This window comes from Corvus cornix, chromosome 1A (genome assembly GCF_000738735.6).
Source record: "Corvus cornix cornix isolate S_Up_H32 chromosome 1A, ASM73873v5, whole genome shotgun sequence".
In the NCBI taxonomy this organism is placed as follows: domain Eukaryota; kingdom Metazoa; phylum Chordata; class Aves; order Passeriformes; family Corvidae; genus Corvus; species Corvus cornix.
This window is the reverse complement of record NC_047057.1, coordinates 32,880,191-32,901,937: the sequence shown is the minus strand read 5'-3', so window position 1 is coordinate 32,901,937 and position 21,747 is coordinate 32,880,191. Positions and strand designations below refer to the sequence as shown.

Sequence of the window (21,747 nt, the reverse complement as noted above, 5' to 3'; positions counted from 1 at the left end):
CCCTCGGGAGCCGAGCGCGGAGGTCACAGCCGGGCAGCGCCTCCACGCGCAGCCCAGGGCGGGGGCGGGGCCTAGGGCGGGGCGCGGCGGCCGCCCGGACCACGTGACTCCGCCCCTCCCCCCCGCGCTCCCGGGTCATATGCCGGGGGCGGGGCGAGCCCGCGCGCTGCTGCTCTGGCTCCGCGGCCGCTCCGCGCCTGTGGCGGCCCCGACCCGCCCGGCCCCGCCATGTCCCCCGCCGCGCTGCTCCGGGCGCTGCCGCTGGCCGTGCTGCTGCTGCTCAGCCCGGCGCGGGCGGCCCGGCAGGCGCGGAGGCCCAACGTGGTGCTTATCCTCACCGACGACCAGGATGTCTGCCTGGGCGGCATGGTAACCCTGCGGCGGGGGGCGCGGGGCTGGCGGCAGCGCGGCGAGAGGGGGGGCTCGCCGCCCGCCCGGGTCGCGTACCTGGCTGCCGGAGGGCGCGGTGTGGGGCGCGGGTCGCTCCGGCCGCGGGGGTCGGCGCGCTGGGCCCAGCCCGTAGCCGGGCAGGGGCTCACTGCGGCCTCAGGCCAGGCAGCCCCGCTAAAGGAGCGTCACGGTGGGGCTTCCGCGGGTGGGATGAGTCGCTCTGCGGAGCCGCTAGGGCCTCTAGAGCTGCAGATACCCCTGGAAACCCCCCGCACTTGTGCTCGCTTGGGCCGGCTTGTGCAATCGCTGTGGCCACGCCAGGCCCTAGCGAGAAGGAAAGGGCACTCTTAGTGTCCTGCCGGGGTGGTGCGTAAAGACTGTGGTGATGGGCTTTTTCCCAGGCAGCCTGCTTCAAGTCCCCTGCTTTGCCTGGCATCCTTACGTTTTTAGCTGATACATTTTTGGTGTTTTCCTTTCAGACCCCCCTTAAGAAGACTAATGCTCTCATTGCGCAGATGGGAATAACCTTCGTAAATGCAGTAAGTGTTTGCATTAACGCTCTGAACTTCTGAGGTGTGCACATTTATGTATTTTGTATCTTAGGTCATCTGAGATCTCAAAAGATGGTAATAGTTTTAGGAAGCCTGTATATATGGATGTAGGCTTTTTAAAATTAAATCGCTACCTACTTTTAGGTCTCAGAATGAATATAACTTAAGATCATGTTCAAAATCTGTAAAGTTTCACTTTCTGAAAGCACTTCCTTAATCTGGAAAGTAAAACTGCGTAGTCTGAATATTCGTGTTATAAACTGAGAAGCATTAAAAGAAGCTGCTCAAAAATTTCATCAGCTTCACACACAATGAAAAGTCACTTCAGTCTTTTCATATTCTAATGTATCTCCATGGCTAAACTAATGGAGTGAGTCAATGATCAAACAGTATTTTAGTGGATTCTTGCCCCATCTGAAAACCCTGTCTAGTCTGGTGGTGAGAAGTTGAAGGGCATGTGCTGCAGAGACCTGAAACTGGCTTCATGTGGAGTTTTTCGCTAGTGAAAATACTTGGGATGTAATTCTGGGTGTCCAGAAAGAAGTAGGTTTTACTGTTGGTGAACATTTTAATCAACCTGTTAGCTGATATTTGAAAACTATAAATTCTGATGTAAAATTGTTTTACTATGCTACTCTTAAATCTCCTCATTTTGTTTTTCCAGTATGTTCCCAGTGCACTTTGCTGTCCCAGTCGAGCTAGCATTTTAACAGGAAAGTATCCACATAATCATCACGTTGTCAATAACACTCTGGAAGGGAACTGTAGCAGCAAGTTATGGCAGAAGATTCAAGAACCATATACCTTCCCAGCTCTGCTCAAAGCTATGTGTGGTTATCAAACGTTCTTTGCTGGAAAGTATTTAAATGAGGTATTTGGTGCCTTTTTCTTTTTTTCTTTTTGTGGCTTGTTTTAAAAGTTAAGTGTCCACTGAGGCAAATTCATCAGGAGAACAGATATTTTCAGAGCTCTTTTACTACAGTTACCCAACAATTTATTATTGAGTCACTTGTATATGTGTGGTTTCTAGTAGTTTATAGTAAGATGTAAAATTCAGCACTGAAAGCTTTAACGTTAGGTGTAACTCTTGTGTGATGGAATTGGATTTGGAGCTAGATGAACTACAGGGTTCTTAACAGCATGTTTTCTTTGCATTTCATGATGGAAAATGTTGGAGTGTGGAAAATAGAATGTGAGTTTTCATAGCCAAGCATGAATTTGTGTCTGCTGATGTTCCTGAGGCAGCAAGGGGAAGGGAAACTTAGCTGGCTTCCTCTGAGCATCCCTTGACTCAGCAGACTCTCTCGTGCCTGCAGTTGGGCAAGCCACGTAGATGGGAGAGGGCAGCCCTGAGAAAACCCGTTGTGTTGCTCTAAGGCACTCTCTGTTTTGAGTTTGGCACTGACTCAGCAGCTACTTTCCTTTTTTTGCTGTCTTAAAGGCCAGTTGTTGTAGATTATTTGGCAGTGAGGTGGCAAGAGGCTAGCATTACTTGAAGTTCCTACCCCGGTTGGGGGAGGATGAAGGAAGCTGTTGGTCTATGTGGAATTCTCTTTAGTATCTTGTGAACTGTTATCACAAAGCCTACAAGTGTCTTGTCACATGGATGTTTAGATCACCTCTCATTACCTGATGATGTACACACTATGTTCTTGAGGATCTCTGCATATTTTCACATGCAGAATAGAGCAGGGAATAATATTTGAATTTTACTGATGATTGCCAAGCTTTCAATTACTGTCTAGTTATTGAACCCTGGTTTCTTTAACAGGCCCTACATGTGTTTTTTATATGCATATATGTGGTTTTCCCCATTCTGAAATTGAATTTGGCTTAACATGGTTTCTGAGTAGTGTTGAATAAAGCACATAAATATGAAACATAATGTCTGGCTTTGATTCATCATAATTGAAACTGAGTCATGATCTGTCTTTTTTCAGTATGGAGCAGAGGATGCAGGGGGAGTTGGTCATGTCCCTCCTGGATGGAGTTTTTGGTATGCTTTGGTATGTGACTGTTCTTTTTTTTTTTAACTACATAATTTTGGTTGCTTTGTAATCCAACTCATGTTCTAACCTTGCTGCTCATGAAAGAGCAGGAAAAAAGCGTCTAACAATTTAATGCAAATTTTCTTCCCCTTTTTCCTTTATTGTACGTCAGATCTGTTGCTTTTACAAATGCTACTCCTACTGAGTGCCTGGAGAAAAAATACCAATTTGTAAAGCCAAAGCAGTGTGAGATAGCACTAAAACCAGTTTTGTTGATGGAGACCACTTCTGAGAATTTTTGCAGTATCCTTATGGCAAATGCTCATAACCTATTTGACAAATGCTCACAGGCAATTAATTTGGATTATTTCAGGTAATCAATGTACATGTTACTTTGCATAAGTGTCTGTGTCACTTTTCTTTTTCATAGGAGAAAAATTCAAAGTACTACAACTATACTCTCTCAGTAAATGGCAAAGCACGAAGGCATGGTGAGAACTACAGTGTAGATTATCTGACAGATGTACTGGTAAGAAATTTTGCAATGCATGGTGTACAGAAGCTGCTTATGACCAGATAATACTTCATCCTGGGGACTTGGAGAAGGGTGGGATAATTTGTTTGGCTGTATTAGTTCACAAATGGACGATTGTATTGTTGTGATGGTGGGTGGGCATTTATCAGCAAAGCAAGATTCTGAGTGTATTTAGAAATGACAGGATTATGTTTATGAACTGTGGAGAGGAAAGGGATTCCAGCTGAGCCAATAGCCTCACTGAGGAGTTAATACTGACTGCTGTGCTGCAGGAAGAATGGGTAGGCAGAGATTTAAATTACTTCACAGAAGGAAATGTTTCATTATAATATGCAACTTCTGTAACAGATTAACTGGGCCAAGATTTCAGTAGGAAGCACCATAAACTTCACACCATGTTTTGTTTCTTAGGTATTATGATGTGTTGGTATCTTGTGGTCTCCAACTCCTGCAGGCTGATAACTTGTAGATATTAAAGACTAATCAATCTTTTACAGTATGTGAGGGCAATGTGCAGCTGACCAGGAGAGGTTTTAGTCTCTTTATCCGCATAAACTAAAGAGAGTTTACAAAGATGTCAGATACTTTAAGGAAGGTTGGAAGAGTTACTTTAGCTTTCTTAGGGCCCTGTTTGGCAAGTAGCAGAGGCAGGGAGGGGGAATGTCCCCGTCTGCCAAGGGGGAGTCATAATTTGATGTGTTGTTACAGTGTATAGGTTGGTACTGCAGCACTCACAAAAATTCTTCTCTAGAGATGTCTCCTCGTGCAGTCTTGTAGTGTTTCATTGAGGAGTTTCATTCCATTAGGTGCTAGAACACAGCTGCTCACTAGCAACAGCACTGATTGATGTTTCTTAGGGTACTGAACAGCTGTCTGATTAAATTTAGATTTACATTGTCTAAAGCTAGATTGGAATCAATAAGCCAGAAGTGAGACTATTCTATTACTGGCATTGTACTGGGTTTTTTTGATCCTTCAGCAACTTGTAAGCATTTTGTCCAACAGGTCATTGTTGCATAAACTGCTTATTTGTGGTATATTACCTATTGATACAGCAGCGTATTATGATTTTCAGTGTGTTGCATTCTACTTTCTTCCTGCAGTTACCAGACATGTATTCAGCATTTCAGAGCCAGTGTTTAATTCACTTGCAGGGCAGTGCACAGGAGTAGATTGCTTATGCAAAGTTCCTGTGTTGCTTGATGTGCTCCTCAAGCTTTCTAGTCCTGACTAAGGGCACCTGGGTACTTGAGTCTGGTATTAAGAATCCAAACACCTGAATCTTTTTACTGCAGTTCTCACATGTTGCAGTTTAAGCTCCTAGTGCAATCAAAGTTGACTACCACTATGAATTTCTGAATGGTTCGTATCCTTCCTTGACTCTCCTGTCACGTAACTGAAGTTGAGCCCTACTTGCTTAGATGCTAAATTTAGAAGGAAGAGGGAATTCCTGGTATTTTTTCCTTTTCTAGAGAAATAAAAGGATAGCCAAAATGGGGTATACTAATCAGGCAAGAAAAAAATGTTGCAAGATTTGAATACTGAAGAGCTCATCTACAAGTAATACCTTTGAGGCCTTAACTTAAAGGCTGGTCTAGGGGAGGTGCAATGGAACTCGCCACTTGTAATTGTGTATAGGCTGAAATGAAAATGAAAGTGCAGTGAAGTGGTGTGAGCGAGTCCATTTTGGCACTGCTCTTCGCCAGACCTTGTCTTCACCCCTTGTAATCTTGCAGCTTGCTGTAGAATGAGCATAGGCTATAAACAGTGAGGCTTAATTTTTTTTTAGAACTATTGCTATTTCTGAAGAAAGTTGAAGCTTGTAAACTGAGGTCTGTGAGACAGGAGATGGCATGTGAAAGTCTCAGACTTGGCCTATGTTGAAGAAAGCTCTGATTTTACTTGATGAAACAAGAGTATAGATGGATTTCGTTGGTGCTTGGAACAGGCACAAACATCTGATGAGCTTTCCAGGTCTAATTAATGCAAAGGTCTGAAGTAGAACGTTTTTTGGAGATGTGGGAAAAATTATTTGTTTAACATGAGTACTTGGGATTATTGTTATCAGGAGCTGCTGTTCTAGACATTTGTAGATGAGCAAGCAGTAAGTTTTTGAAATAGTTTAAATGTTCACAGTATTAATAAACTCTAAGTAAGTTATGAATGTCTAGTTTGGGTTTGTCAAATACTTGCTGGTTTCCTTTGAAGCATGACTTTTCTTCTCCAACAACACTGTTCACAGGCCAACATGTCATTGGACTTCTTGGAGTACAAATCTAATTTTGAACCATTCTTTATGATGATCGCGACCCCAGCACCGCACTCCCCTTGGACACCTGCTCCACAGTATACAAAGAGCTTTCAGAATGTCAGTGCACCAAGAAACAGCAATTTTAATATTCATGGCAAGGTAAGCTAACTAGCAAGAACCTGAATAGGTTATTCTAGTTTGTGAGAGCAGAAGGCAGTGGCCCTGACTTGCATGTTAGGTTTAAACAGTGATTAGAATAGACGAGTACTACGGCTACTGGTTGTTTAATCATGTTAAATTGGTCTGTCAGGGTCAGATAAGTTCATTGTGACTGAGATATTTGCATACTAATGTCTTGTAAAGAAAAACAACAGAGTGGCAGAAGTGATATGGTAGTACAATGGAATTATGGTGGATAAAGATAAAAAGTGAATTCTGTGTTCCATTTCTAGGCTCTTCTGAAGCTCTTAAAAATTTCTTATAATTGCTCTCAGTATCTTCAGGGGAACACATAGGTAGTGTGCTACTCAAAGGTTTGGGTGAAGAATGGCAAGAGCCCTGTCTCCCTGCATACATCTGCTTGTGGATGGGCAGTCCATTCCTTGAGCTTGTGGCAAAGCTGCCCCAAGGTGAAAACCATGTCAGACTAATCAGAGGCCACTGGAATCAGGAACCATAGGGCCCAGGGTCACTAAGTACTTTGAGAACTTACCTTTTATTTGCTAAAATAACCTATAACCAGAATTGCTGGGCCTAGTGTTATGAACTCAGACATCTTTGTGACAGGGCAGTACCTTCCACTGCCTGCAAATATGGCCAGATATGGTCTAGCTCAGACTAATCTGCTGCAATTTACTCTGCCATTAAGTGAATTTTACAAGCAGTTAATTTGATGGAAACTTGCAGAAGTTTTGTATTTTTGATCCAAGTAGTTTAAAATATAGAACCCACCGCTGTTCAGTTCAGTGTTCAATTATTTCACTTCAAGATTTGCCTCTAATCTTAAGACTGAGATAACATTGCCTAAATGCCTATCAGGAGCGCAATCATACCTCAGGTCACTGTGACTCTTATAGTACAGAATGAAACTTGTTTTTAGCTGAGGACTGTAGCTTGCAAAATGACCACGTGCTTATCAGTATGATAGACAAACATGAATGAAAGGGGAGGAAAGGGCTGCAGGCAGTAAGAAATACTTTCACCCAACCTTTTTACATTTCAAACTAGGGAGTGGGAATCAGACTGAGGTTTTTTCTTCCATGAAGGGATTCCAGATTTTGTCTTAAAGACTCCATTACTATAATAGAGTGCTTTTAAAATAATGATTTAGAAGTAACTTGACCAGTGAAGTCAGCAGCTAGCAAAATATACACTGTGGTGTTCCCTTAGGTGGTGTAAAAGCTCTGCATATAACTGTATAACACAGAGCAAAATGCTAGACTTAATGTTTGGCAATTAATATCTGTGGATACAGCAGTTTTACTAGCGGAGCAGACTAACATTACCTTCCTTCCTGGACACAGCTAACGTGCATTTCTGCAGCTGGCAGTGTTGTGGTTTTGAAGCCTAACTCTTCTTGGAACTTCAGTGTTTTCTAGAGCTTCACTGTTCTCTAGGGCAGGCATGATTCCTGCAGTAGCAGTAAACATGTACGTAGGCTGAGACCCTCACTGATGTTGTAATGCTTGCTTTACAGTCTTGGATTGTACAGCCTCGACTCCTTAATGAATGTCACCTCACTTCCTTATACTGGATGTGGGCAAGGGCTACTAAGAGGAACCATTTAGGCAGACTCTCCACATGAAAAATAGGAATTAAGCTCTTGTGTACATCACTGGTGAGAGTCTAACTTCTGCTTTGGATTCTCAGCTATGAATTGTATGAAATGATCAGCAGCTGTCTGGATTCCCAAGCAGAGTTATTAATAGTCCAGATGAGTTTTAGCTAAGCTGTTCTAAAAGAGAATTTGATTAAGATATATCTTGGGTATTTCCCTTGCATGTCTTGTTTTTCCTGCAAATTCAGAGCACAGCTGTGTTGTGATTCTGCTGGCAATATATTGTATATTGTCTCGATCTCCTAAAATTTCTCCAAGAATGGAGCATAGGGAGGCAGCAGGATTGGTGGACTGCTTTGTATGTAAGTGCTGAAAGAGACTTGACAGGGAAGCAGATTTGAGAACTCTGAGTTAGTGTGAAGTTTATTGAAATCCACGAAGGTGTTTGGGTGCTGTGTGAAGTTTTTGAAACCTCAGAGAAAGGCAGGAAGAGCAAAATACTCAAAGAGGAGGATTCTGCTGCACTAGGTGACTTACTTGCCTGAGTTGCCCAATGTGGTTGTGCCTTACAATGCTCCTCTCCTAAGCACACCACCTTTGAAAGGTGGCTGGTGCACAGGTGACATTTCCAGCTCCTTTGCTCTCTGAAGAACTTCTGCTGAGCTGAAGATAGGATTTGTGATATATTTCCTCACTTTTTCCTCTCTCAGCTCGGATAGACTGTGTTTCTCCAGAGAATTGTTGTACAGCTACTGTAAAAGAGCTGAACAACTGAATTAAAGTAAACTGGACATAGCATTAAGTCTTCATGCCAAAAAGCTTTCCTTCAGTAGTCAAGAGCAGAAAACAGGGGAACTGAGTAATTGCAGGAGATATGAGTCACTTTGTTGTGAGTCCCTAAAGCCTGAGCCCTTCAGTCATTCGCTTGTGACGGGGGAAATTGCGTAACAAGAGGCTCTACAGAGAGGAGTGACCAGCTAAATACAGGCTCAAGCTGAGGGTGATGAGTGGGGTCATCTCTGACCTACTAAATGAAAAAGCATAAAGCTGCACTGACATGACTTTATTCTTTGTTCTGATCCCCACTAATACTAACCTTCAGGTTGTTCACAACAGACCTTCTCATGTATTTGTAGAGCAGCTGACCCAGCTCAGACTAGTCCTTTGATGTAGGAGTATCACTTTTTATATGAATTACATCATCTCCATTACTTTGGGGGTGTAGGTGAGGAAAGAAAGAAAGGGGCTGTTTTTGGAAGTTGGGGATACATCTAGAAGAACCCATGATGCTGCAGCTAAAGAAATGCTCTTGTTTCAGAGTCAAAATCTAAATAAAATGCTAATGTTCTGCTCCCTTCAGTAGTCTCTAGCCCTGATTTAGACTGCTAGGAATCTGATAGTGACACTGTTACAGGTAGTTGAACTCACCTGTTTATAACTTAAGTGATTCTAATTGCTTTGGGTGCAGGAGCTTTCCCCACCTTGCTACCTGTTGGGATGCTCACTAATATTAGTCCCAAAAGTATCTCACTTTTGACAACCAAGTCCAATCTCACAATGATGCTCAATGCTTCAGATTGTTTTCCTCAGACCTGTCTTAGGCTACCACTTTCATTAGTCTGAGAGAGCTTTCCCTAGATCCTTTCTTCCCTGAACTGCTTTGAAAAGATCCACATCTATTTTCTTCTCCTCATGGCTGAGCATAATGGGGCTGTAATGTATCTTACTCTTGAAACTTAGATTTTGTATAAACCAACAGGGAAAATTGGAGTCAGGTCAGTTTGATAGCCTTGCCTGACTTTTTCACAGGAATCATTTTTGTAATTGCTCTAAGAAAGGTTCAAAACGTCATACTTCTCTTGTACACTAATCTTTGTTGGTTTTTTTTCTTTAGAACAAGCACTGGTTAATTCGACAAGCAAAGACTCCAATGACCAACTCTTCGATACAGTTTCTTGATGATGCTTACAGAAAGCGGTAAGAACTTTTTTGTTGCTTAATTTGTAATGTGTGGAGTTTTTTAAGAAGTTGTAGTAAGTCTGACAATGAATGTCACATTACCTCTAATAGTTCTCTGGCACTTGTCTCAGAAGACCTTCTGACTTTGTTTACATTTTGCAAATAGACTTGTCATTGGCTTCAGAAATATTGTATTCACAAATGCTGCCACTATTTGTCACAAAAAAGACCAATTGCACTTTGTCTCTCTATTGCTTTTCTTTCAGTGCACAACAGGTTTTCATTATAAAATGGCCTTACCTTCTCCTGCACTTAATTCTAGATTCTTATGTGATGCACATCAAACATGGCTGATCTGTCTGCCAGCTAATCAGATTTATTAATCTTGGCTCTGTCTGTACGTGGGAATACCTGACTGGCCAGGGGAGGTGCTTGATTCCTTTTTATAAAGGGGATGTGGGAAATAATGTGTACACATGACTTGTTCCCTTTTTTAATAGAAAGCAAGGGTATTTGTTTATACTGCAGATGTATTTTCTTTAAAAAGTCTTGAAACAAACATTACCTGAAGTATTGAACTTCATTTTGAGCAGTTACGAGGCATTATCTTGTCACTTTGGAGATGGAAACCCAAGATTTTTCAGGCTCTTGTTTTCTAAAACATGAAGGTAAAATTACGCAACAAGATCTTAAGTTAAGCCAAGAGACAACAGAACCCAAGAATTGAATAGCTGTAGTTAGTTGAGCATTAATCTAGTCTGTGGAGGCTAGTGGAAGCAGTCACTTTTCTCAACAGCAAACCCCATGACAAAGAAAAGAACTGAAATAATGGACCCTGACATTACATGAGTAATACAAAACAGCTGGTACAGTTTTTAAGCAGAAAGGATCCCATAAAGACAACTAAAGTCCTGCATTTTAATATAAAACTATGTATAAAGAACTAATAAGTGACCTTGCAGGAGATAACAGACTCTTTGTCACCGTGTTGCTTCAAAGTTGGTCTTTGCTGTTTCCAGATAAGAAGTAATCAGCATTTTGATGTCTTTTGCAGACACTACAGAATAAAATCAACAAGAACTGAGGACAAAGTCTATTTCTATCTTTAATTGCTGCCTTAAAAATCTGGTGTAGTAGTCTATGAAGTTTGTTTTCAGAATTTGTAAGCAAAATAATTCATTTACAGTGCATATACTGTTGACTGGAGGGGATATAAATGCCCTACTTGCAGTCAGGGTAATTGCAAATTTTTCACACTCTAATGTGAAGTACTTTGTTTCTGTATAGGTGGCAAACTCTGCTGTCTGTAGATGACCTGATAGAGAAACTAGTGAAGAAATTAGAAGCGAATGGAGAATTAGACAACACGTACATCTTTTACACATCAGACAATGGCTTCCACACTGGTAAAATTTTCACTGCTTACTGCTTATTTGTAAAAGATCCAGGAATTGCATAACCTTTCACCCTCATGATCACCCCAGAAAATGGGAACAGCAGCAGTGGAAAACTATAGATATGAGAAGTACTGGTTTGAATTGCTGAACAATCTGGAGTTGCAGTGTGGGTTGTTTGGAAATTTTATTGGTTTTTTTGGTTTGGTTGTGGTTTTCAGCATTAATCTCTACCAGTGTATCCTGGTATACATAAAATTAGGACAGAAATGAAAGAAGGGTCTCTATGTTCTATAGGAAGAGTTGGTATAAGAGGGTTAACCAGTAAAAATCTATCAAAGACCTGTCTGTATCATGTTGTACAACTAAAAGAACTTAAAGTGCAGTATGTAAGCTGTTAAACTTTTTAAGATATGGCTTATACTTTGAAGTTATCTCTTCTGTCCTCCAATGTGTTCGTGTAGTTCACGTCCAGAACCTCTCTCCTCTAAAAATTTACTGGTTGCAATTATGTGCCCATAGCAGAAGGGGTGGAACTGGATGATCTTTGTAAGGTCCCTTCCAACCCAAACCACTCTATGGTAACACAAGGCTTATAATGTAAAAAAGAAGCCATTTAACTTTTTCTATCTTCTATTGTTTAGGCCAGTTTTCTCTGCCAATAGACAAACGGCAGCTCTATGAGTTTGATATCAAAGTTCCATTGCTAGTTCGAGGACCAGGGATAAAACCAAATCAGATAAACAAGGTAAGGAAGAAGTGAAATCCCAGTACAGTTTTATTTTTAATGTTGTTTCACAGTTACCACTTTAGCTACTAATTTATTGCCCTGCATATATATGTATCAATGAAATTAAATACACAGAGTGGTAGAAAGTACAAAGGCCTCATTATAAAAAGCTGTCTGTTCTTGCTTGAATCAAATTAGGCCATTGCAGGCCACAAAAGCAAATGAATTTTGAACTCACTTTCCAAGTTCCCTACCATTGCTTTTCAATATTACAGGGTCCATTAGCCCATAAAGATGAAATTAGGTAGTGTTTAGATGCACCTAAAATTATGAGTATTTAAGATAGGTTCTGAACTTCTGAAGTTAAGTTCTTCTCACCCTGCAGATGCTTGTTGCAAACATTGATTTGGGTCCCACTATTCTGGATATTGCGGGATATGACTTGAATAAGACCCAGATGGATGGGATGTCACTGTTGCCGCTGTTGGTAAGTAGGGACAGGGATAGTAACCAATGATTCTTGCAGGGGTAATTCTTCAAAGTCAGTGTTACTTCCTTTGATAGATTAGGTTGACTCATAATCCAGAATCTTCCTTTGATGTTGTTTTCACATGGGATGCTCATAGCTGAGTGTAAAAAGTAGGCATGCTGTTTAAATGCAGATATATTTTCATAAGCACTACCAGCTTCGTGGTCATTTTATAATAGAAAGTTGTGTTGTCCTTTGGCTAGTTCTCACATTTGTAATAATTCCTGGTTTGAAGCCCGTATGTTGTTTCCACCTTGAATTCTCCTTCCCCTTTTCCTTAGCATTTCTCAGCATAGGAATAGGAGAAAAGCAGACTCTTCTTATTAAATCTTTGGTTTGACTCCATTTTCAGTAGAACTGGTGTTTCCTGCCAAGCTCTAGAAGAATGCATGTGGTTTTGTAAAGTAAACTTGACCTTTCTAATAGGTGAGCAGAAGCCTATTTAAATAAAGCTGCTTGCAGTTGATCTGTTTAGTTTTAATTAAGTTTAATCTTTAAATAGAAGGCAGCTTATTTGGAAAGTAAGCTTGGAAAGATCATCCAGACTTAAAATGGTGCTTTGCTCTTAAAACCTTGTATCCAAACCTTAAGCTGTTCTTTAGACAGAAGCAGGTAAAAAGCACCTGTTTTAAACTCTGGTGGAATCAAATCTGAAACTCATTGTTTTGCTGCATATGCCTGTGATGGTGCTGTATATTGACTATAAATATTTCCATCTCCGCTGTCTTTTAAAATGCAGCTACAAATAGATCAGCTTAAAACCTAGTTGTTTCTTAAAGCTGTTTCTTTTTTTGTTTGGTTGGGTTTTTTTGCCAAGGGTATCTTTTTCCATCTGTTGTGGTAATGTGATACAAATCAAAGGGAAGCAGAGTTGTTACAGGGATCCTGTCTGTAGGATAGTAGTATCTGGCCATGTGGCTCCTGCTTGGTATTACTGCATGATACTTTATAAATTGAAGATAAACCCTCACAGGAGGGTGTACTAGTATTTTTGGAGTTTAATCCTTGTCTTCCAGTTACACAAGACCTTCTAACCTAAAGCTAATTATTTAAGACTGATACTGCCTGGTAAGCAGTGGGCAGTGTTAGTGTTATTCCAAGCATGGAGAATTTCTTCTGTTTCACAGTACAGTAGATACTAAGTTGTGTTACCCTCTTGTAGAGAGGAGAAAAAAATGTCACATGGAGATCAGACTTCTTGGTGGAGTACCAAGGAGAAGGATACAATGGCAGTGATCCTACCTGTCCTGGCCTAGGACCTGGAGTCACAGTAAGTAAGATCTGTTAATATTAGGAAATAGCTGCTGAATTAAACCTGTTTGCTCTGTGGGCTAAGCTGGTTCTGAATGTAAGCTCCCAGTGTGTTGGTAAGTAGGAGCCAGCTCTGTAGGTCCTCTGCAGCCTTTGACAACTGGAAGGAGATGTTCAGCTGTGTGGAACTGACATGTGTATGTGACTACTTAGGTCACAACAACCCTTCCAGTGGGAATCTATGGAGCCTCAGGGCTGGAGACTGATGCAGGAAGGTGTGGGCTTAAGTCAAGTGTGTGGCAGTGACATAATGTTCTTTCTAAACTTTCAGTAACCTTGTTGCACAATTCTTGCTGTTATTTTATTTATTTAAGTCACCAGCTACTCTAAATCAAAGCAGGTTTGCTTTGTTTTACTAAAGTAAAGCATCCCATTGGTGCTGTCTTTAGCAGTGTGTTGTGCTGTTCTCTTCTGTGTATGTACCCTCACTTCCTGGAAAAAATGCACTTAATCATGGTGAGTTTAATAACAACAGCAAGGTTTTGCTTAAAATCCCCAGTGCAAATTTGCTTGTGTTAAATTGAGATCTGGGTGTTCATCAGTTAGCTGCAGTTAGGTTAAGCTGGTACAGAGTCTAGGAAAAGCTCATCTTCTGCCCTGAAGTTTTTGTTTGCTGCTTGCTTCACAGCACTGCTTCCCAGACTGCGTCTGTGAAGATTCCTATAACAACACGTATGCTTGTGTGAGGACACTGTCGGCCTCCTGGGATCTGCAGTACTGTGAATTTGATGACCGGGAGGTAAGTCTGTGTCTGACTAGCAGATGTCAGCTGTTCACAGCCGTGTGTCTGTCTGCTCTCTTATCAGTGCTCAAGGTTTCCATGAAGTACTCTGAAAAGCAGACTGGCATTGCTTGCAGGATAAACAGTGAAGTACTTATCTCCTAGTGAGAATGTTTGACCAAAACTGTGGGCTTCTGGGAAGAAGGGAAAAAAAAAAAAGGGTGTGGGAGGGGAGTGAGGCCTAAACTATGATTATTACCTTCTGATATCACCTAGTAGCCTCACAGGGAGCTGTGCAGGACTGATTTCAGTTCTCTGTCAGCCTAATTCCATGTGGCAGTCTCTTTTGAACAACAAGTATTTTCTGATAACACAGCAGAGGTACGGTGTTCAACTCTTGTACTTGGGAAGACGTGAAATTCCATGCTAATAATTTCTCATTTATTATTTGCTTGTTTGTCTGGCAAAAATAGCAGTAAATTTACAACTGTGAGAAAGGTCTTATCTTGAGTTTTTTGGGTATAAGGGACATAATGTTCCCCCTTCAGAGGCTGCTCAGGTCTCACTAGGGGAGCACAGGCTGTATGTACAACAGGTGGCATGTTACAGGACTGATCTTTAGTTATGCTTGTTTGCACACAGCTGCTCCAGCAGGGATGCGGGGTTTGAGGCAGTTGGGTCACAGATCTAACAAACTGTGCTGTCAGCAGCTGTGTAGTCACAGCATAAGCAGCAGGTATGCCCAGTAATGTGCACCACACAACGTGTTTTATGGTAGTCTACAGTGAGCAACTTAAGCCAGGGGAGGAAATCCTACAAGATGTTTTTGCAGTTAGATAGTGTGAAAAGCTGTACAGGAAACCAAAATACCAATCAGCAGACCCTGCCCTCTGTTTTTCCCCTTTCTGACAAATTATGATCAAGTTAAACAAGGCTTGTGGATTTCTTTGTAAAAGTAGACTTCAAAGTTAACTCAATAATACACTTCATGTCACTCTGGGATTTTTCTACTAGGCAAAAGTATGGCTGTGGCATTTTTGGGTCACTATGCTTAGCTGAACTAGCCAAAATAAAACCAACAGCATGGGGAAGGTGCAACAATGTGGCTTCTATAACCTTGCAGTGAACCTTGTAAGAAAAACGCTGAAGTCTGTCCAGATAAGTCTTTTTTAAAGGTAGACACAACTCAGCCAGTTTTTATCAGTATCATCTGCAGTCAGGCCTCCTCCTCTAGGACAGACAAAACCACAGCTAAATTCTTGAGATACTTTTGACCAGTATTGGTCCCACAGAAGTATCTAGAGATTTAATGTACCAAAAAACAAATCTGCCCTAAAAATCTTCCAGACAAACCTCAGCTTATGCACACAGAATAAGCTTTTTCTGTTTGAGGCTGTAGCATACTTGTATTCAGCATATTTTGTATGTGCTGTCAAGACACCTGTCTGGGTCTGACAGCTCTGAGTAGCTGATGAGTACAGAGCGTTGATGTGATGGTCATGAAATTACATATTTTGAGATCCATTAGTGAAAAGACTGCCAGCTTAGCCAAGGCCTCTTACTGTGATCTTACAGTCATAAAACAAGTTTCATTTGTGTGTTGGAAAAGAATTTGCAGTAGCAGGTGAGTACTTCAGGTGAAAGTACAAACTTTTTCAACAAAATTGTGCTATTGCAAAACTTTGCTTTGCTTGCACACTGTCCAGTCTTTGACCACTTAGCTGCATGGCTGAACACAGCTTATGTGTGGGGCTGCTGCAGTGGAGTTCAAAATAATGTTTGAGACTATGTGCTGCCAATAAAGCATTCTTCTCAAATAATATGACTGTTAATTAGCATTCAGGACTGAGCGCAGGAACTTTCTTCTGCAGGTGTTTGTGGAAGTGTATAACTTGACTGCAGATCCACACCAAATCAATAACATTGCTAAAACAATTGATCAAGAAATTCTAGAAAAGATGAACTATCGACTAATGATGCTGCAGTCCTGCTCAGGAGCAACGTGCCGTACACCAGGTGTCTTTGATCCCGGGTAAACAGATCCACTTCATTATTATAACACTTTCAAATATAACTATGTCTTTTTTAAATTAGTCTTTTATAGAGGGCATTTGTGATGGAATATATTGTCATACATACTGTTCTTTAATACAGGTGTTTTCTTGATGCTTCTAATTTTGGTGCTTAATCTATATTTTAACTTACCAAGTATAACTTCGATGGTATGAATACTAGCACTTTAATGTTGTCAGCCACTCTTGACTCAGCTGTACACTTCAGCTGTTCTGAGTAGTCAAGAGACTGATCTCAGGTTTGCCTGCAAACCAGGAAAAGCTCTGCTGGTTTCTCTAGGCAGGCATTTTCCAAGTACTAGCTCTGATTGTTCCAGGAGATGCTGTTAGCAAGAACATTTCCCACAGGACCTGAACTGTATATATTAGCTGTTGGAAGTAAATAGCACTTTGTGCCTCAAAACTCAGTCACTAATCATTTATATCAAAGCTTTTTAAAGCAGTATTTAAAATGTCCTTACAGTGTCCTTAAAGTGCTATGTAAGTTTGTCATTTTGGACAGCAGAGCCTTATGTTAGAATGTAGCTCCTGAATGCTTGATGTTATACATGCCCCTGTGCTGCTGGTACCTTGTAGCTAGGATTTATTTCTTTGGAGACAGCTTTTTGGTAGGGTGTTGTTGTAGTTTATCTGTTGTAACAGAGAGAAATTGTCACTGCTGCTTACTGCTGAGAAAGCATCTTCTCACATAGCCTTGTACCAGAGCTCTTCTGGCACAAAGCTCTCTCAGAAGTGCTGGTCACTGCAGGCCAAGCAGCTCACACTGACTCTGCTCCTCTCTCCAGGTACAGGTTTGACCCACGGCTCATGTTCAGCAATCACGGCCTACGGGCTCGGAGGTTTTCTGCACAGTTCTTGTAAGACCTGTAGGAACCTCTTCCAATGGGCTCCTACTGACCAGTTTCTCCAGTGACTGCAGCAGGTCTGTCTCTGTTAACTTTCGCTGATTACAGCTGGAAGACTTTTAATGGGCTTTTCAAACCCTGTTTGGAAGGAAACCCCTTGTCTTTAGCTGGTTGCCTTGTGCAATATATATATTTTACAGCTGAACTCTAACTGTAAAGTGTTAGACACAGCTAATCTGTCTTGCTCAGATCGTTGATTACCACCTTTGTCTTTCAAGTACTTTTTCATATCACAGGCACAGAGGTGAACCTATGCCTATGAATCTGAACAGTTTATTTTGTTCTAAAAAATCAATAAATGTGTATTTGAGTCAGGTTAGATAGGCAGGTGCTATTGCACAGTAATGCTCACCCATATTCAGTGTCACAGACCTTCTTAAAAGCTACGCTTAATTATAGGTTTCCGTATAAACTGAGCTCCAAGCTGTTAATGACAATAGCAAACTAGCCCAAAAGAGAGTAGGAGGGTATTAGTCAAAAGTGTAGGCTCTGACTAGCAAGTGTCTTGTGCAGAATTAAAACCCATCTGCTAAACAGTCTCTTTCAATGAGACCCCTTTAGATGAGACCAATGAATTTTGTAGGACAGCGTTGGTAGCTTACAAACAAGAATGTAATTTCAGCCTCCTTCTGGTTTGAAATGCTGGGCTGGGTTACTATGTACTACTGAAAAACCTCTTAGGGTTTAAGATAGACTGACTTCCTAGTGAGTTAAGAGGCTGTTGAGACTAACAAGTATTCAAGTAAGTGTGCCTGTGCTTTGAGCTAACTCTTAAATCTATTTTTTAGTACACAAACAGAAGTAATACTAAAATAAACAAAATCCAACAACCAGGGCACCACAGTAGAGGTGATCTGTCTCTAACCTCCAAATGTCTTGAATTAGATGTCTAACTTATGTTGATTAGATTCTTGAAGGTAAATTATTTTGAAAGCAAACTAGCTAAAAATAAATCTTAGAATCATTGCTCACTAGACATTAGACTAAGAGCTATTTTAGGCAGTTTAAGTGCTTCATAGAGTGTTGCTTTTTGGTTGAGACATAACTACTTGGAACCTGCAAAAAGTGGCCTTCACACCAAAGGTCTGCATGTCAGAAGTCACTTGGTTTCCCTCCAAAAGCGTGATGTCTTATCAACCTTGTGATTAGGCTTACCTGAAATGCAGCTGTCATGCGCACCCAAACTTGAGTATCTTTCTAAATCTTGAAAAGCACACAAACTTGCATTACCATATAACTTCTGTATAGATTCACTGGGAACACACCATCTGAAAACACTGAATTATGGATCTTCTGCAAGACAAGTTTGTGTTGCTTGTGTTTTCAGGCATGGTAATCATTCCCTCGTCAGACAAACTGTGGCAAAACTATTTAGTGTTGTTACTTCACATCTCTCAACCCCAGTAGAGAGCTTCATTATTGCAACTAATCATTAAGTAGGCAACAAAGTATGACTCAAAACTGTGAAAGTGCACACCCCAGTGTGCAGATCCACCAACTGGATACAAGGAATGCTACAATAAGTTGAACTTACTTGGCTTTTAATTCTGAGGCACAGAAGTTTTCCTTCATGTAGCTTAGAGTTGCAAACTTCGGTGGTGGTCTACAAGGTAGATTTTCATAGAACTTTTGTTTCAAATCTCTCAGAAGTGACCAAATATTTGGAGAGAAAAAAAATAGCTTGAAAGGTAACTTTTCAGCTGAAGCATCTGTATAAATGCAGAGGGTTTTGGATATTTAGACTACTTACTACATGCTTTCAAAAACTCAGGTTTTTTTTTTTTCTCAACTACAACTGTAGCTTTATCCTGTTTTTTGTTTCTCAAGCTTTAGTATTGTTCATCAGTATCCTTCATACACTGTTTTGTCTCTAGAAACAAAACCAAAGTTGTCTTCATGCTCTCAAGGGTTTTGCACACTGAGCTCATGTAGGTAGTGTTCTGCTTAGAGAATTCTAGCAATTTAGACTTGTTCTTTGTTTAAGCTTCATTTTGGTAGCTGTGTGGAGGCTAGTGTGAAATATATTGACTGCTGCACATTGCACCCTCATCAGTCCTATCAAATCTGGGTCATACATCAAGTTTCTGCTTAAGTTTCAGTGCAAGTAATGTGCATTCTTAATAGAAAAAAACTTTGTATTAGAGTTACATTTCTGTACCCATAACTATCTTTTCTTCAAGTGATTTTAAGCCCTAACAAGGACACTTTCTTTTGGATGTTTATTTTTTGCCTAATTAGTAATATGAAAGTTGACAGAATTGATGCAGATTATTCAGTATGAGTGACCAGATGTTTTACCCAAATTATTACTCTTGCTATCTGCACATACCTGTAAAGCATTTTGTAACAAGGCTCAGTAACTTAAGGCACTCACTGTGAGAGAACCACACTATACCTGAAATCTGGCAGAGGTGTAGTAAATGTTGTATTAAATTGAAATTCAGAATTAAATTAATCAGTCCTTACTTAGTGGTTCAGGGAAATATTTGATTCACTCCCACCTTTGATAAAGATTTAATAATTGTTAAGCATGTAGTTGAAGGAAGAACAGGAACCAAGAGCTGCCTGCCTTCCATTGCTTTTAGAGCAATTTATCACTTGTGTCTGTTGCCATAAAGCGGTTAATTCTGAGTATTTTTACAACCTCAAATGAACAGTGTTAATTCTTATCCTTGATAATTAAAAAAATACTATGAAGGATCTTTGAGTCTTATCCAGATCTAATTCCCAACTAAGTTATTTTAAAATTAAATGGTCTTTCTGGATATTCCATTTCGTGTGCTATTTGACCACAGCTGTTTCTGTACCCTGGTACCGAAGGCATTCATGTTAAATGTACAGAGTTTTAAATAAAAGGCCTTACTGGTACAGAGTTGAGTTTAGATAAAATGTGATCATGTTTTTTACTTTTTTTAAAAATCATTATTATCAAAAGCAGGGCTGTGAATTTTTAATGATCGGATCTGGTAAAGTAGATACTATACAGGGAGAAATACAATTAACAACTTCATTATGTTACCCTAAAGCAAACCAACACTCATTATCATCACTTCAGCACAAGTGAATACAGCCAGAATAGGCCCCTCCTTACCCAGCAGGGGCCCAGAAAACTGGGCTTCTTCATTTTGGGGAACGAAGCTGTAGCAGGGACATGTACACGGAAACACACCCAAAGCAGGTATAATACCTTTTCAATCAAATTAAATTTGAGACTGATTCATCAAACTGAATACAGTATTTCAAGATAATGAAACAACTGTCATTTATTGTGATTCAGTTAAAATGAATTTTCTTTGTATGACTCTCTGTATGTGAGCATACTTTGCTGTAGCATGTTGTGAGCATATTTCTGCTGTTTTGAACATCTGTTTAGAAAGTGCCCTTCCAGAGGACCCTGTTCACTGCTGCACTTTTGAAGAAAGAAAAAATAAACTGCCTATCAAACTTCCTATCTTTGTTACTGAGCTTGAGTTAAACCTTCCTACAGGAATAAGCTGTGTCACAGGTCTAATGGCTGAATTCCTATTTTATAAGCCTTTACAAGCTTCTGCTTTACTGCCCTGCTACTTAACAAGAGCTACTTCATATGGCCACAGGGAACTTTATTACAGTGTCTAGCAGGGCAGCACCCTGAGGTGAGGGAACAAACTGAAATGCAACCTGTACTTGCTTGCATTTCCTGGGAAACTGGTGTCATTGAATAAATGGAAAACAGAAAGCACAGTGGAGAAACTGCTCTGCATAATTAAGACCAGCATCTGCTGCCCCAGGAAAGAGGAAGAACAACATCCCACATAAGGCTTTTTCCAAAATGGGAACTGTGACCAACACTAAGATACATGCTACTTACTCACCTCAATCCCTGTTACAGAGTTGAATTTCTTTGATGATTCTGTTTAAAAATACTACATAACTTTCCTGAACTATAGAAGAAGGTGACTTGGTACACCTTTAACCTATTTAAGTCTGCGGCTTTCACAGGCTATTAAAACATGTATTTCTGCATTTTATTTGCATTTCTGCTTAACCATGTGGTATCAGTTTAATTTCTCCTTCAGCAAGGAGGTAGCAGTGTTCCATTAAGTAGACAAAAATATTTAATGGCTGCCTGAAACATTGCTCTCTTAATTTTGATGTTCCAGCTTATGAAAACTATGAAGTTTACTGTAGCACCACAAAAAAGGGCAGCTCTGTATTACTTAGATACATGTTCCCATCAGCCAATTTTGACAGCCCCAATGACACAGCTGTCATTGTCATGGAAGCTTGCCACATCTCCTTGTTGTTAATTTCTAAGAACAAGCCCTGTCTGTGAAGAAAATTGCTGTTACAAGGCTAAAGGAATCACCTGTTTTAGAAAAAGACATACACAGCATTGATACTTCATTCAAGGGATGGGCAGGGGAATGCCATGATTAGAAAGAAAGGGCAGTGCCAATATATTACATTCCAGATGCTGCTGTAGTCATTCAGCTGTCAGTATTTTGATAATATCCACCAGACTGTGTCTAAAGCTGTAGTCCAGTAATTGCTCACAAATCTCAAAGTAATCAGTGTCTGCTTTCTCAAGGTGTTAAAGTAGTTTGAACTTATTCCAGCTGCCAAAATCCCCCCATTTTGTAAAAACAGGAATA

At 40.5% G+C, this 21,747-nt stretch overlaps 1 protein-coding gene across 1 annotated transcript; it reads left to right on the top strand.

Annotated features, from left to right (window-relative positions):
• The first annotated feature begins 212 nt into the window (after positions 1 to 212).
• GNS (glucosamine (N-acetyl)-6-sulfatase) lies at positions 213 to 20,562 on the top strand. Its single transcript, XM_039571133.1, has 14 exons — positions 213 to 369; positions 870 to 929; positions 1,606 to 1,812; positions 2,882 to 2,947; positions 3,360 to 3,458; positions 5,707 to 5,874; positions 9,387 to 9,469; positions 10,739 to 10,857; positions 11,490 to 11,593; positions 11,961 to 12,062; positions 13,267 to 13,374; positions 14,044 to 14,154; positions 16,008 to 16,168; positions 16,994 to 20,562. Exons 1-14 carry the CDS (start codon positions 229 to 231, stop codon positions 17,067 to 17,069), a joined length of 1,605 nt encoding a protein of 534 aa, XP_039427067.1. The 5' UTR covers positions 213 to 228; the 3' UTR covers positions 17,070 to 20,562.
• The last annotated feature ends 1,185 nt before the right edge of the window (positions 20,563 to 21,747 follow it).

Excerpts from the sequence above, each read along its gene's own strand:
- GNS (XM_039571133.1), top strand. The coding sequence starts at position 229 with ATGTCCCCCGCCGCGCTGCTCCGGGCGCTGCCGCTGGCCGTGCTGCTG. Across the intron at positions 14,155-16,007 it reads GTGAATTTGATGACCGGGAG|GTGTTTGTGGAAGTGTATAA; the intron begins GTAAGTCTGTGT and ends TTTCTTCTGCAG. Across the intron at positions 16,169-16,993 it reads CCAGGTGTCTTTGATCCCGG|GTACAGGTTTGACCCACGGC; the intron begins GTAAACAGATCC and ends TCCTCTCTCCAG.